At 39.1% G+C, this 16,474-nt stretch overlaps 1 protein-coding gene across 1 annotated transcript in view; it reads left to right on the forward strand.

Moving 5' to 3' along the window:
* Positions 1-15,768, forward strand: part of LOC109212418 (protein MOR1) — a 29,720-nt gene extending 13,952 nt beyond the window's left edge. The window contains exons 19-54 of the mRNA XM_019376059.1: positions 799-911; positions 1,008-1,095; positions 1,320-1,420; positions 1,564-1,671; positions 1,761-1,866; positions 1,945-2,024; positions 2,094-2,240; positions 2,317-2,392; positions 2,487-2,611; positions 2,694-2,804; positions 2,882-3,031; positions 3,147-3,221; positions 3,322-3,403; positions 3,529-3,650; positions 3,730-3,831; positions 3,914-3,988; positions 4,076-4,171; positions 4,246-4,347; positions 8,756-8,857; positions 9,495-9,677; positions 9,750-9,861; positions 10,557-10,633; positions 10,724-10,803; positions 11,266-11,328; positions 11,427-11,553; positions 12,235-12,357; positions 12,441-12,518; positions 12,630-12,788; positions 12,896-13,054; positions 13,276-13,373; positions 13,478-13,634; positions 13,718-13,831; positions 14,200-14,295; positions 14,386-14,457; positions 14,545-14,845; positions 14,957-15,768. Coding sequence (XP_019231604.1) covers positions 799-911; positions 1,008-1,095; positions 1,320-1,420; positions 1,564-1,671; positions 1,761-1,866; positions 1,945-2,024; positions 2,094-2,240; positions 2,317-2,392; positions 2,487-2,611; positions 2,694-2,804; positions 2,882-3,031; positions 3,147-3,221; positions 3,322-3,403; positions 3,529-3,650; positions 3,730-3,831; positions 3,914-3,988; positions 4,076-4,171; positions 4,246-4,347; positions 8,756-8,857; positions 9,495-9,677; positions 9,750-9,861; positions 10,557-10,633; positions 10,724-10,803; positions 11,266-11,328; positions 11,427-11,553; positions 12,235-12,357; positions 12,441-12,518; positions 12,630-12,788; positions 12,896-13,054; positions 13,276-13,373; positions 13,478-13,634; positions 13,718-13,831; positions 14,200-14,295; positions 14,386-14,457; positions 14,545-14,845; positions 14,957-15,222 — 4,226 coding nt within the window. The 3' untranslated portion in view covers positions 15,223-15,768. The remainder of the gene's footprint in view (positions 1-798; positions 912-1,007; positions 1,096-1,319; positions 1,421-1,563; positions 1,672-1,760; positions 1,867-1,944; positions 2,025-2,093; positions 2,241-2,316; positions 2,393-2,486; positions 2,612-2,693; positions 2,805-2,881; positions 3,032-3,146; positions 3,222-3,321; positions 3,404-3,528; positions 3,651-3,729; positions 3,832-3,913; positions 3,989-4,075; positions 4,172-4,245; positions 4,348-8,755; positions 8,858-9,494; positions 9,678-9,749; positions 9,862-10,556; positions 10,634-10,723; positions 10,804-11,265; positions 11,329-11,426; positions 11,554-12,234; positions 12,358-12,440; positions 12,519-12,629; positions 12,789-12,895; positions 13,055-13,275; positions 13,374-13,477; positions 13,635-13,717; positions 13,832-14,199; positions 14,296-14,385; positions 14,458-14,544; positions 14,846-14,956) is intronic.
* The last annotated feature ends 706 nt before the right edge of the window (positions 15,769-16,474 follow it).

The raw sequence follows: 16,474 nt of genomic DNA on the forward strand, positions 1-16,474 counted from the left end.
AAGAAGTCGACCCCCCCCCCACCCCACCACACACACACACCCACCCACACACACCCCATACAAAAAGAAGAGGAAGAAGATGGGACCCTGGATATACATATGGCCTAAGTCCTACTTTCTCCTTAATATGGAATAATGAAAACTTGAAGCATTCAACTACCAGAGTTCCAGCTGAGAGTATCTACTTTATTTTGTGATTTGTTTGTCCTAGTTTCACTTGATTCTGTGTTCTGTTGCTGTGGCAAATCTTTGAAAGTAGGTGAATGCTGTGCCACCTTTCTTTTAGCCCATACAAACTGTAGTGGCGTTTGATCCCCTTATTATAGTTCCTTCTACCAGAATTTTTAAGTAAATGCTAATTAGTAGATCCTGTAGTTAGTAAAATATGTATGTACCCCTATAGCAGTTAGCATGCGTCCATGTAAGATGTGGACCGCTTTAGTGAACTTTCAATTATTTGAATGTTGCCAAGTTTTGTGGTAGTTATTTTAAAAAGCATTTCTTTTCGTTTGTTTAACTTGCTAGTTTTCTTTATTAGTCCCTGCAGTTACTTGCATTTGGACCTGATGTAAAAAGTTAAAACATCTCAAGAGTGCAATATGCTTTTTGATGTATTCCTTACACCTATGTTTGTTTCTTTTTAGCTTACAACAACAACAACATACCCAGTAGTATTATCCCACACTAGTATTATCCCACACTGTGGGGTCTGGGGAGGGTAGTGTGTACACATACCTTACCCCTACCTTGTTTCTTTTAGCTTAACAGTTGATAATATTTCTCTACTATCTTATGCAGCTATTAGTTCATTCAAAGAACAGGTTGAAGCGCTAAAAGAGCTTGACTCTTCAGTTGAGATTTTGGTCCGCCTGCTCTGTGCTGTTCCTGGTTGGAGTGAAAAGAATGTCCAGGTTTTTCTCTTTTACCTGAATTGTCCTGAGTGGAGATGATTGATCTGGAAAAGTCACATGCTTTCTTGGTTTTTGTCAATATATATCAAAGTGCAGGTTCAGCAGCTGGTTATTGATATAATTACCCACATTGCTTCAACTGCATCAAAATATCCAAAGAAATGTGTTGTCCTTTGCCTTCAAGGTCACTCTCCCTTATTTCTTTTTCGCCTACCTAGTTTCATCAGTATACCATGCTATTTGTTTTTTGGCTGATTGTCCTTTGCCTTCAAGGTCACTCTTCTTTTTTTCTTTTTTCTCCTACCTAGTTGCATCGCTGTACCATGCAATTTATCCTACCTAGTTGCATCACTGTACCACACAATTATTTTTTGGGGCTGATTTTAAGTTAGAATTCATTTTTTTCAGGGGTAAGTGAAAGAGTAGCTGACATTAAGACTCGTGCTCAGGCCATGAAATGTCTTACTACATTTTGTGAAGCTGTTGGTCCTGGTTTTGTTTTTGAGAGAGTAAGTAAAGTATTGTACATGCAGTGCTTTTTGGTTTTACTTCATGTTAGGAAATACTGATATCTGGATTAAGCTTTTGAAATACGATTTGTCTATACTTGCATGTTACTCAGCTAATACCTTTTTGATCTGCTTTATTTTAGCTTTATAAAATTATGAAAGAGCACAAGAACCCTAAGGTTCTTAGTGAGGGCATATTGTGGATGGTTACCGCAGTCGATGACTTCGGTGTTTCACTTCTTAAACTAAAGGTATTCTGAGCTTGTAATCTTCTGACTCCGCTCATGATTGATTCACAGTAGGGTGGCTTAATCTAAGAAAATGGATATCTTTCCTACAGGATTTAATTGATTTCTGCAAAGATACTGGCCTACAATCCAGCGCCGCTGCCACAAGAAACGCAACCATTAAACTTATTGGTGCTTTACACAAGTTTGTTGGTCCAGGTGAGCTGTCTTCTTGGATAATTCTTATGTGCCTTTTAGATTATGGCTAAAGCTGAAATGTACTTATTGTAATTACAGATATCAAAGGGTTCTTGTCTGATGTAAAACCTGCTCTTATTAGTGCACTTGATGCAGAATATGACAAAAATCCATTTGAGGTATGATTGATTGCCTTCGACATTTCTAGTCCTTGTTAGTTGTGGCTTTAACTTTTTCTCCATATGTAGGGTGCATCTGTAGCCCCAAAGAAGACTGTGAAGACATCAGATGCCCCATCCTTGTCTAGCGGTGGGCTAGATAGTCTTCCTCGTGAAGACATTAGTGGAAAGATAACTCCTGCTTTGCTCAAGGGACTGGAAAGTTCTGACTGGAAGGTACGCCCTATGTTATTGATGTTATCAGCAATTTCTGTCTTAGTAGTTCTGCTGTAATTCTTGTTTCCCGTTTCAGGCCCGCTTAGAATCTATTGAAACTGTAAATAAGATATTGGAAGAGGCCAATAAGCGCATTCAACCTACTGGAACTGGTATGGTGTTCTTATTGTGTTGTGAGTGGTATCTTGCAATTGTACACGTGTGCGTACGAATGCCACTTCATATTTTCTTCCCTTAACTGTGCAGGAGAGTTATTTGGTGCTCTTAGGGGCCGTCTATGTGACAGCAACAAGAATTTAGTCATAGCAACTTTGTCAACTGTTGGTGGTGTTGCTTCAGCTATGGGACCAGCAGTTGAGAAGTCGAGCAAGGTTCAATTTGATCAGAACCTCAATTTTGTTGTGTCAGTCTTTTTTCTTGTTATTGATTATTCAATTATATTCTTCATTGCAGGGGATTCTATCGGACATATTGAAATGTCTTGGTGACAATAAAAAGCACATGAGAGAGTGCACTTTGAATACACTAGATTCTTGGCTTGCTGCTGTTCATCTTGATAAAATGGTCTCCATCTCAAGTTCCGTAGTATGTTCTAGTTTTGGTTTGCATTATTCAACTCATTGACAATCATGTTATTGTAGGTGCCTTACATTACTGGTGCACTAACTGATGCCAAACTTGGTGCGGAGGGCCGCAAAGATCTCTTTGATTGGTTGTCCAAACAACTGACTGGAATGAAAGAATTTCCTGATGCTGTACACCTTCTAAAGCCTGTTGCATCTGCTATGACGGTAAATTGATGGCTCTTGCCCTAATCGTTCAGTTTCTGGCGTATATTCTCTGCCTCCTTTTACTGGACCTTATTGTCTATATCTTGCACTAAATCGATTGCATTTTATATATTAGGACAAATCTGCTGATGTTCGGAAAGCAGCAGAAGCATGCTTTGGAGAACTTCTTAGAGTGTGCGGGCAGGAGATGGTATGTGAGCTTTAAATAGTTTTAAGCTCTTTCTGCTTGTTTACACCAATTAGTTGCTTGATATGTCTTTTCTTTTTTATTGTGTTACTCTCTAATGTAGGTGAGCAAGAACCTGAAAGATATTCAAGGACCTGCTTTAGCTATCGTTGTTGAGCGATTGAGACCATATGGAGTACTTCAAGGTACACTATATGCTATGTTCTAACTTTATGTTTTCTTTTTAGTCCATTAGTAGTGGTAGCTCTTTACAAATCTATCATTTTATCTTTGGTGTACGTGATTGCAATAAATTGTTATTCCTTATCAGAAACCTTTGATCTTGGAAGAACATCTTCCACTGGGACAACATCGAAGGCGGGATCAAAGATTGGAAAATCCACTGGTCCTGCTGAACGTGCTTCTAGGCATGGAAACAGAGCTGGAGCTTCGGTATGTTTTTATATGCTTGAACGCTCAAGGCAGGGAGCAACTGGAGTACTGATTTTCTTCCTTTTATTTGTTTCTCTAGAGAGCTATTCCTACAAGGAACTCAAGGCAAGAGACCTTAATGTCTGTTCAGGACATTAGTGTCCAGTCACAAGCTTTGATAAATGTTAAGGACTCGCACAAGGTATATCTAATTTCAGGAAATATTGTATTTGTGTTATCTATTCCTTTTTGTTCAGTAATGCTATGACCGAATACATTTACAGGGTGAAAGAGAGAGAATAGTTGTTCGCAGATTTAAGTTTGAAGAGCCACGGTTGGAACAAATACAAGATCTTGAGGTTTCAAGAAGTTGCATTTTGTAGAGTTATAATTCTTGCAGTAGTTTTCATTTGATTGGTTAATCTCATTAATGTTTAATGGCACAGACTGACCTGATGAAGTACTTCAGAGAGGATTTGCACCGGAGACTTCTAAGTACAGACTTCAAGAAACAAGTTGATGGAATAGAGATGCTGCAAAAGGTGCTTTTATCATTAAATTAAACATTATTTTGTTAATTCACTATCATCAACCATATTCCTTTTGCACTTTACAGGCGCTTCCATCAATTGCGAAGGAACTAATTGAAGTTCTTGATATAGTCCTCAGATGGTTTGTCCTGAGGTTCTGTGAATCAAACACTTCCTGCCTGCTCAAGGTTTATTTCTATCCCTATTCTTGCTATTTGTCCTTTTCCATAATGAGATCACATTATTTTTTTAGCTTTGTTTTTGTTTGCTTTCTCTCCTAAAGTCATTTATGTACTTGTGAGAATGCACGAGAGAAAAATATTATTATTGATTAATTAAGACAATGATACACTGAGCCCTATATATACACAATACATGTCCTACTCCTAATACATATGGGATTAGGGTTATCTACTACTATTTACACAATGAAACTAACACTCCCCCTCAAGCTGGTGCATATAAATCATATGTACCGAGCTTGTTACATATATAACTAATACGAGGACCAGTGAGGGACTTGGTGAAAATATCAGCAAGTTGATCATTTGACTTTACAAATTTTGTAGCAATGTCTCCCAGGAGTATCTTTTCTCTAACAAAGTGACAGTCAATCTCAATGTGTTTAGTTCTCTCATGGAACACTTGATTTGACGCAATATGAAGAGCAGTTTGATTATCACACACAAGTCCCATCTGACTAATCTCACCAAATTTTAGCTCCTTGAGCAACTGTTTGATCCAAATTAGCTCACACGTGGCCATAGCCATTGCTCGATATTCTGCTTCTGCACTAGACCGAGCAACCACATTCTGTTTCTTACTCTTCCAAGACACCAAATTTCCTCCTACTAAGACACAATATCCAGACGTAGAACGTCTATCAGAAGGTGATCCTGCCCAATCAGCATCTGAGTATCCAACGATCTGCTCATGGCCTCGATCTTCAAACAATAAGCCTTTGCTTGGAGCTGATTTTATATACCGAAGAATGCGAACAACAGCATCCCAATGACTATCACATGGAGAATCCATAAACTGACTCACAACACTCACAGGAAAGGAAATGTCAGGTCTAGTCACTGTGAGGTAATTTAATTTACCAACCAACCGCCTATATCTTGCAGGATCGCTAAGAGGCTCCCCCTGTCGTGGCAGAAGTTTAGAATTCGGATCCATCGGAGTGTCAACATGTCTACAACCTGTCATTCCTGTTTCCTCAAGAATATCTAAGGCATACTTCCGTTGTGAGATCACAATACCCGAGCTAGACTGAGCGACCTCAATACCCAGAAAATACTTTAATCTGCCCAGATCCTTAGTCTGAAAGTGCTGAAAGAGATGTTGCTTCAACTTACTAATACCATCCTGATCATTGCCGGTAATAACAATATCGTCAACATAAACGACCAGATAAATACAGAGATTTGAAGCAGAATGTCGATAAAATACAGGGTGATCAGCTTCACTACGAGTCATGCCAAACTCCTGAATAACTGTGCTGAACTTACCAAACCAAGCTCGAGGAGACTGCTTTAGACCATAGAGGGATCGCCACAACCGACATATAAGGCCAATAGACTCCCCCTGAGCAACAAAACCAGGTGGTTGCTCCATATAAACCTCATCCTCAAGGTCACCGTGAAGAAAAGCATTCTTAATGTCCAACTGATAGAGAGGCCAATGGCGAACAGCAGCCATGGATAGAAAAAGGCGGACTGATGCAATTTTAGCCACGGGAGAGAAAGTATCACTGTAATCAAGTCCAAATATCTGAGTATATCCTTTGGCAACAAGACGAGCCTTAAGTCGATCAACCTGGCCATCTGGACCAACTTTGACTGCATACACCCAACGACAACCAACAGTCGATTTACCTGAAGGAAGAGGAACAAGCTCCCAAGTACCACTCGTATGTAAAGCAGACATCTCGTCAATCATAGCCTGTCGCCATCCGGGATGAGACAGTGCTTCACCTGTAGACTTAGGAATGGAAACAGAGGACAAAGATGACACAAATGCACAATGGGATGATGAGAGACGATGGTAACTTAAACCGATATAATGAGGATTAGGATTAACTGTGGACCGTATACCTTTTCGTAGTGCAATCGGTTGATTAAGAGGAGACAAGTCCGCAGTATTAGCAGGGTCAGGTGCAGGACGTGAATCAGCTGGGCCTGATGCTGGGGGCGGACGACGATGATAAGTCAGGAGTGGTGGAGCTGTAGAAGGTTGAACTCGACTAGGTGGTGGCACTGGAGCTATAGTTGGTGGAACTGGACTAGGTGGTGGCACTGGAGCTATAGTTGGTGGAACTGGACTAGGTGGTGGCACTGGACTCGGTGGTGATACTGGAGCTATAGGTGGTGGAGCTGTAACTGGAACTGTAGGCGGTGGAGCTATGGAGGAAGATGAATGGGAGATAGGGACTGAATCTCCAAAAGAAGGAACAGGTAGCACCTCAGAAATATCTAAGTGATTAACTGGACCTGTGAAGTATGATTGGGTTTCAAAGAAGGTAACATCAGCAGACATAAGAAATCGCTGAAGGTCAGGAGAATAACATCGATATCCCTTTTGCGTTCTCGAGTAACCCAGAAATATGCACTTAAGAGCACGAGGAGCTAACTTATCTTTTCCTGGAGTAAGGTCATGAACAAAGCACGTACTCCCAAAGACACGGGGTGGAAGAGAGAACAAAGGTAAGTGGGGAAACAGGACAGAGAATGGAACTTGATTTTGGATAGCTGTAGATGGCATACGATTAATAAGATAACAAGATGTAAGAACTGCATCCCCCCAAAAACGCAGCGGAACATGAGATTGTATGAGTAGGGTACGAGCAGTTTCAATAAGATGTCTATTCTTTCTTTCAGCTACCCCATTTTGTTGGGATGTGTACGGACAAGATGTTTGATGAATAATCCCATGGGAGTTCATAAATTGCTGAAACGGGGAAGACAAATACTCTAGGGCATTATCACTACGAAATGTACGGATAGAAACCCCAAATTGATTTTGAATTTCAGCATGGAAGGTCTGGAAAATAGAAAACAACTCTGATCGGTTTTTCATCAAAAATATCCAAGTGCACCTGGAATAATCATCAATGAAACTGACAAAGTAGCGGAATCCTAAGGTAGAGCTAACCCGACTAGGACCCCAAACATCTGAATGGACTAAAGTAAAAGGTGACTCTGCTCGATTGTCAAGACGACGGGGGAAATGGGAGCGGGTATGCTTACCGAGCTGACACGACTCACACTCTAGAGTGGACAAGTGAGATAAGCCAGGTACCATTTTCTGAAGTTTTGACAAACTGGGATGTCCTAACCGTTTATGTAATAAATCTGGTGAATCAGTAACGAGAGAAGTTATTGGAGGAAGACAAGATGCGAGCCCATGTGATTTTGCAAGGATAAGGTAATAAAGTCCATCTGATTCACGTCCGGTACCAATGATCCGCCCTGTACTGCGTTCCTGTATAAAAACAAGGTCATCAAGAAATAGAACAACAGATTTAAGTGATTTGGCTAAGCGACTAACGGCTATGAGATTAAAAGGACTACCAGGAACATAAAGAACTGAGTCTAAAGGTAAGGAAGGAAGTGGGCTTGCTGGACCTATTGCAGTTGCCATGGCTTGAGACCCATTGGCCATTGTGACTGTTGGAAGAGATTCAGAATATGAGATACTAGTGAAAAGAGATTTGTTACCAGAAATATGATCAGATGCACCTGAATCAATGACCCAAGACTCAGAAGGTGAAGATTGAGAGACACCAGTCATGCTACTATTTGTTGGAACGGCGGAGGTTAATCCTGAAGATGTCTGTTTACGTGCTTTGTACTGAAGGAACTCAATATAATCTGGTAAAGAAATCATCTGGACTGGATTTATTGCATTTAATCCAACAGATTGTGAAGTAAAGGCTTCAGGTAATGATTCCATTATAATATTGTTCCGGAAAAAAGCAGAAAATTGCTGGATCACTGTTCACGCCGGAAAAATCACTGTAGCTCGCCGGAAAATTCCAAAGTTGTCAGAATCTGATGTAAACTTGATGGGTAGGCTCGGAAAAACACGAAGAACACACTGTCCAAAAGAAACTTTTTGAAATTCTGGCCGGAACAGCCCTCACTTGCCGGCGCGTGAGACAGACGCGCCGGCGGCGGCAGAGCTCCGGCAAGCGCGTGGGGGCGCGTGGATGAGTGTTTTCAGGTGAACTTTTCTGGGGTTTGGTCGGATCTCTCTTGGGGACCTTTTGGTGGTGTTGGATTTTGCACAACACTGATAATTAGTGACTTTGACGCAATTAGTCACTTAGGTCACCGGAAAATTGCACGGTGACTGAGTTATTTCTTCCCGGATATCGCTGGAATGACGCACAACGATTAATTTCTCACGGTTGCTCTGATACCATGTGAGAATGCACGGGAGAAAAATATTATTATTGATTAATGAAGACAATGATACACTGAGCCCTATATATACACAATACATGTCCTACTCCTAATACATATGGGATTAGGGTTATCTACTACTATTTACACAATGAAACTAACAGTACTTTACTGTGATAATGTTTCTCAGGTTCTGGAATTTCTGCCTGAGCTTTTTGAGATGTTAAGGAACGAGGGATACACGATGACTGAAGCTGAAGCTGCCATTTTCCTTCCTTGCTTGGTTGAGAAGGTACTTGTCCAATGAGCTCCTTTACTTAAAATTGTTATGTTCTTTATGCGTGTTATTTGTACGTTTATTTGTGATTTGTTGCAGCATTTCTAATTCAGGTTGTTTCTGTTATGTTTGTTGAAATGGTAATAAATGTATTAAAAAAGTACAAAGGTAGCGCTGGTGTTACTGTACAAGTGAGCAAAAACCTCTATGAATTATAATAAAACTTCTGCCTCATTCGCATATTCCTTTTTTACACCAAAAGTGAAATAAAATGATTCAGTCTAACTTAATCCTCGATTTTTGCTTCTCTTCGAAACATCTTGAGTTCCTTTCTCTCCATATCATCAACCAGATACTAGCTGGAATTGTAAACCACACCAGCTATTTCTTGCTTTGTCCAGCCCATACTAGATGTGTGTATATAGACATACCTGTAAATCGAGCTAACTGCCTTTTCTGGTATGCGTTTGCCTTCGGATAGCAGACTATGTTAGAGTTTGGTTTTTATTGTAGTCTGACATTGTTTGATGTTACATTCACACACAAAGGGATATTTAGGCGTGTTAACTGATGGTTTATACATGTAACATCTCCTCATATTTATTTCATATTAACACTGACCTGTCTGATATCTTCTTTCAATCTTTTCCAGTCTGGCCATAACATTGAAAAAGTGCGTGAAAAAATGCGAGAGCTAACTAAGCAAATCATTCATGCATATTCTGCTGCAAAGACTTTTCCTTATATTTTGGAAGGCTTACGATCAAGGAGCAATCGAACTCGTATAGAATGTGCTGACCTTGTTGGCTACTTACTGGATAATCATGAAGCTGAGGTAAAGATCCGAGTATTGATCTTCTCATCTCTAGAAGTTGCTTAATCCTCATACGTTATTTCCTGCTGATAGATTGGTGGACAATTAAAATCGTTGAAAGATGTTGCAAATTTAACAGCAGAACGAGATGGTGAAACTAGGAAGGCTGCGTTGAATACTCTTGCTACTGGCTATAAGATTCTTGGTGAGTGTTTGTATTCTATGAGGCTTTTTAATTTTGGAAATGGTAACTGTATCTTCATCATCATAAAGATTTTGCTGGCAGCTATATTTGCAACTTGCATCCAGACTAGTGGTGGCAAAATGGATTTAAAAAAAGTTATCCATCCATATTATCCACTAAAAACGGGTTGGATAATGAACTTTTTTAAAATGGATCGAATATGGATAAAGATCCATATGACCCACTTAAAATATGGATAACCAATGTGTTTAACTTTTACATTTGCAAAGACTCAAATTGGGGGTTCCTCAAGTTTGGAGACTAGGAATTCTTTCAAAAGTGATCATATTCAAGAAGTCAGGGATAATATAGATATCCATATTATCCGCTGGTTAACCCATTTTTTATCTGTATTAATATGAGCCGGGTCGGATATTTTATCCGTTTCCAACCCGCCCATATCCGCCCCGTCCCACCTGCTTGCCACCCTTAATCCAGACCTGTAACTTGCGAGGCTTCCAAAACAGTAAAATTTGTGTTCAATGAGGCTCATTTGTTATTAATACTGGTATAAGGTTGAGTTTAGCTGGCTATTGGTTGTAAGATACCTTGAGCCCCCGGTGTGTGTGTTTTGCCTTCTGATCCTTTTTCATTGAACTGGATGGATGGTAGAATAGTTTGGATGTTGGTTAAGGTTCTAATTAAACGTCTTTCAGGTGATGACATTTGGAAATATCTTGGAAAACTGACGGAGGCGCAGAGAAGCATGTTAGATGATAGATTCAAGTGGAAGGTAAACTTCTCTGCTCTTCTTTTTGCTTTGTTTTCTTGCATATTTTCTTCTCTTTCCTTTCTCATAGAATTGCTCACTAATCTTTTCCAGGCTAGAGAGATGGACAAAAGAAGAGAGGGCAGACCTGGGGAAGCTAGGGCTGCTTTAAGGCGTTCAGTGAGGGATAACGGGTATCTAATTGCTTAGGATTTTTTTTTCTTGGTACACGCACCACGTACTTTTGATGTTTAAAGTTTCAACTAGACAAGAAACTTCTTTTGGAGGAGTGTACTTTCAATGTTTAATGTTTCAACTAGACAAGAAACAACTTTTGTGGGGTATCAAATTACCTCTTTTCCCTGGACTGCAAATCCAACTTTTTATTTAAGAATCAACTGTCTAGGACCTGGATAATTATAGAACACTTTGACCCTCATTCTCAAAATATTTATTGAACACTTTGACCTTGTAACTTACCAATTGCTGGTCTTCCGTTAAGTTCTAATTTGTTTTCGGTTTTGTTTCTATGGAAAAAAATAACTACATCTGTTTGTGTTTTCGTTCTGCCTTTTGTTCCAGATTGAGCTTGTATTTTACCTTAAGCCTGTAACTTTCTTCTTTGACATTGGAAATGTTGATTTTCTGATCTCTAGGTCTGATATAGCGGAGCCGAGTGGTGAAGTTTCACGGTCGTTAGCTGTCCCAATCTTAAATAGGTGACGAAGAGATCCTTGCATCTTTTTTCTCTTACCAATCTGAATCTGGGTTTGCTAAGGTTTTTTCTTTGTATGTTTGTTTTATCTCTTCTTCCCAGGGATATTTATAACAATACAGAGTTTCCGATGGAAAGAATTGTGAATCTCCGGCCAGTTTCTGGTACAATGGGTCCCTCTGACTGGAATGAAGCTCTGGATATTATAGCATCTGATTCTCCGGAGCAGGTTGTTTTTCCTTTTGTTTTTTCCTGGATTAGGAGAGGTGGTTTTATCTTAATCACTTGTCATACCCCGTGTTTAAAGAAATATAGGGTTGTATAATGCTTAAATACTCCATACGTCCGCCAGGAGCTGAATAAAAATAACTATACTCTAAGTAGTACTACATTATATCAATATTGGGTGTTCTAATGATCTTATTTATTTTTGATTTCAATTTCAGCATATCGATTTATGCCTAGCCTATTCTTTTCTTTGTGTTTTTCTTTCTTTTTTATACCTTTCATAGATTCATAGAGGAATTCCGACCCACCAAAGTACGAAAGCCAGGATCTTTCAGAAAACGGATTCCTATTCAAAGAGTGCATAACCGCATGGATAAGCTCACACTAACCCGTCAATTTGGGATCCAAATTTGCCAAAAAAATTAATATGATGCTCAATGTTTTGTGTTTTTGTTTAAGAATATGGATGGTATTTGTATCCATTCAAGTTTAGAAATCTGGATCCATATTTCAATTGCTGGAGTTTAATGCCTTCAGTTGCTGGTGTTTGTTTATCCTTTTATCTTTTGGGCGTGAATTCTCATTGATGCAATTGTTGTGTATATTGCGATGCATCATTAAAGAGGATGGAGAGTAACTGTCATTTATTCACTGATGCAAGCAAACCTTTCCCTTGTTGCAGTCTGTTGAAGGTATGAAAGTTGTGTGCCATTTGTTGGCCGTAGCAACCAACGATCCTGAAGGCAGTGCCATGGACGACATTGTCAAAGATGCAGACAAGCTTGTTTCCTGCTTGGCAAATAAGGCACAATACTTATCATTCTTTTGTGACTCATTCTTTGTTATCTGTATATGCTTCACACTGCTCATATTCTAGACCGACTACAGGTAGCAAAAACTTTTGACTTCAGTCTGATGGGTGCATCATCGAGATCTTGCAAATATGTTCTTAACACACTCATGCAGGTATGTGGTTTTCCAATTTCTGTTAATTTTTCTCCAATACTGATTATTCTTTGATATGGACCAACACCTATTGGGAATTATCTCAAGCTCTGGTTGTTTCTTTGTTTGCAGACATTCCAGAATAAAACACTTGCTCATGCCGTAAAGGAGAGTACCCTAGATATCCTCATTACTGAGCTTTTGCTTTGGCTTCTTGATGAGAGAGTACCCCGCATGGATGATGGCAGTCAGCTCTTGAAAGCATTGAACGTTCTGATGCTAAAAATCTTGGTATTTCTGATTTTGAAATTTCATCAACTAGAATGTAATACTTGTTTACCTTCGTTTTAGCGGACTTGTCGTGATTATTTTCTATCTATTGTTGGTCCCTAATCTAGGACAATGCTGATCGAACATCATCCTTCGTTGTGCTGATTAAATTATTAAGGCCTTTGGACCCATCAAGGTGGCCATCTCCAGCAACAGATGAATCTCTTGTCGTAAGAAATCAGAAGTTCTCTGACTTGGTTGTGAAATGTCTTATAAAACTTACGAAGGTAATTTTTATTGCTTTTCACTGCAACATTCCTGGGTTTTTTAGATTGTGACGTGTAGGAAATTTCTATCAGTATCTGCGTCTTTATGCAAATATGTTAGTAGTAACTTTCTGGATGCAAAATCTATACAAGCTCTCTCAGGTTGCGGCAGTAATAGTAGACAAGTTTCTTTCTTGAAGGTTGATATTGTGGCTATTAATCTTTTCTTTCACATTATATAGGTTCTTCAAAGCACCATATATGATGTCGACCTTGATCGGATCCTTCAGAGCATTCACATATACCTGCAAGAACTAGGAATGGATGAGATCAGGAGGAGGTGTCTTTTAATTAGATTTCAGTTTTTTGCTTTTTGGGTATGTGATTCAATATGGATTAACAGCGGCTTTATATCCTAATTCTCATCTTATTAAATATTGACAGAGCGGGAGCCGATGATAAACCCTTACGAATGGTGAAAACTGTGTTGCATGAGCTTGTCAAGCTTCGTGGTACTGCCATTAAAGGTCACCTATCGATGGTGCCGATAGACATGCAACCACCACCCATTATTCTTGCTTACATTGATCTTAACCTTCAGGTCATGCAGTTTTTTGCATTCATGTGGCTTCTATGCTCTAGTCATTCATGTGGAGTTCGCAACTGATGTTAATAATCTTTCAGACCTTGGCAGCTGCAAGGATGTTGACTCCGTCTGTACCTGGGCAAACTCACTGGGGTGATTCTGCAGCGAATAATCCAGCACCTGCAACACATAATGCAGATGCACAGCTGAAGGTATAGTGTGTTGTTTGCCATCATTTTTTTAGCTTGTTTTCCTTTCAAAAGTGAATTTTCCTTCGTTCATCAGCTATTCCACGTTACAATCTATTACATATAAGTAGATCACGTGAAATACAATTTTGTTGTATTGTACTAGTTGAAGGGGGGAGCCTTGGAGCAACGGTAAATTGTCTCTGTGTGACCTATGCCACGGGTTTGAACCGTGGAATTAACCACTAATGATTGCATTAAGTTAGGCTATCTATATCACACCCCTTTGGTGCGGCCTCTCCCCGGACCTTGCGTGATGCTTCATGCACCGGGCTGCCCTTTTCTTTTGTACTAGTTAATAAAAAAGTTGTGTTACATTGTGTGTTTTACAGCAAGAACTTGCTGCCATATTTAAGAAGATCGGTGATAAGCAAACATGCACAATTGGTCTTTATGAGTTGTACCGGATCACACAATTGTATCCCAAGGTATAATACTTCATCCTGTTAAGTGTCAACTTATGTTCCTGCCTATAATGCTGAACTTCTTGTAATATCGTTTTGTCCAATCTGCTTTAGGTTGATATATTTGCTCAGCTGCAAAATGCTAGTGAGGCATTCCGAACATATATTAGAGATGGTCTTGCCCAGGTGTGAACTGGATCTCTTTGACCTACACATTTATAAACTCAGAGTTGTCAGTCATGAAGCAATTGTTGTGTGTAAATAATATTGCAGATGGAAAAGAATGCTGCGGCTGGAAGGACGCCTTCTAGTGTACCCATGTCAACTCCTCCCCCATCTTCATTAAACCTGTCTTCTCCCAAATTTGGCACGTTATCTCCCGTTAATATAAACCCATTGAATGATGCGAAATCTGTAAACAATAAAGTTGAACCATCACAATTTAGTTTGCCACCGTCATATGGCGAAGATGACAGGGGTGGTAATGCCCTGCTCTCAAGAGGACTCTCATCTGAACATTTGGAGTTACGGCACCAATTGGGGGAACAAAGAAATGATAGATTGCCTTCTGGAGGTATGCATGTGCTAAGCTATTTCTCCTCTAGCCTTGTCCTTCTTCTTTATTCCTTTTTGATATATTAACTTTTCGCAACAAATGTCAGTTACCAGTTAGCTTTTGTTGCAGTTACTAGTGGAACACTAGAAGCAATCCGCGAAAGAATGAAAAGCATGTCATTAGCAGCAACTGGGGGGAACTCGGACCCAAGTAGTAGAACACTAATGTCCATGAATGGTAATGTCAGCCACATGGTGTCAAGTCAAGCTCCTGGTATTGAACATTCTAGCGTTGAAAATTCCATTCAGAGTGGGGTTCTTCCTATGGATGAGAAGGCACTTTCAGGTCTCCAGGCACGAATGGAAAGGCTAAAGAGTGGATCTATGGAATTCTAGATGCAGAGCTTCATGATATTTTTTGGTTAAGTGTGATTCTTCGGACATTCCCAGTGAACTTGCATCATATGATGCTTTATGCTTGTCGAGAAACACCTTAACAACTATACCACAGTAATCAGCTCATGCTCATTATAAGTGGGGAAAGCAAGGAAAGCTCAGCTCAAGCGTTGCCATCTAAATTTTATGGGACGGGGAATGTGTTATTGAGATCTTGAAGATTGTGTAATGCTTCAAGGTGTACCATAATGGTTTTATCCGGCAGGGTTAGCTGTATATTTGTAGAGATATCTACCGATTTGAATGTCTTTTTGATATTATCTAATTTAATTGAAAGGCTCTCGTGTGTTTCAGAAGTGCTGATCTAGTATGTTACGCCTCAATTGATAGCTACGTTCTGCCAAGGTAGTTGTGATTTGTAAGTTGTATGACGGCACTTAACTGATGTAATCTTCCGATTTTTACGTTTGATTCCGGCTCTGTAGTTGTGAAAAATACTGTGAGATCTTAACCTGCAAAGTGAATAATTAAATCATTTTCATAATATTATTTAACAATATTTCTTTTATATATGAGGTAATAAATATTACTATGTCGTTCGTTCACGCCCAAACTTTTTCATAAACAATCTTGTTTATGAAGTTATGTGCCCATACGTCCGGCTAATTTTTGTGTGATAAATGATAAGTGTCTATTATTATGTTTAGTAGCTTGAAAGTAAGAGAGTAAGCGCAGCTCGGACATAAATTTTATTGAAAGTAAAAAAGGTAAAGGAATACTTTGTACCAGAGGAATTACATTTTCTTTCTTATATTTCTGAATAGTGCATATAGTACTTTGAATTTTGTTTTTTTTTTAAAAATTTTTTTTTTTTCAATTGAATAAGGTCATGTGTTTTTAACAAAAGGGTCGGGATATTTCCTTTAACTATTACTCTTTTCTTATTTTAGCTCTTCCACATTTAAAGTCTTTCCATACTTTTCGCCCCATCGCATCTTTTCAAAATCTTTTCTTATTTAAAATCGTTTCCTTTTTAGTTCTCCCATTGTAGAACTCTTATTACTCTTACTAGTATCAGTACCCACGCGGATGCGCGGATACTAATCATGTCAAATATTTAAGTTATTTGGATTGTATGTAAATAATCTTAAAATTTACACTTTCTGAGTAAATATAGATAATCACTGGATATTAGCTACATGAAAAAAATTAACCATTTCTACTATTTTTCTTTTTTGATATCATTCTTGCC

Source organism: Nicotiana attenuata, unplaced genomic scaffold (genome assembly GCF_001879085.1).
Source record: "Nicotiana attenuata strain UT unplaced genomic scaffold, NIATTr2, whole genome shotgun sequence".
In the NCBI taxonomy this organism is placed as follows: Eukaryota; Viridiplantae; Streptophyta; class Magnoliopsida; order Solanales; family Solanaceae; genus Nicotiana; species Nicotiana attenuata.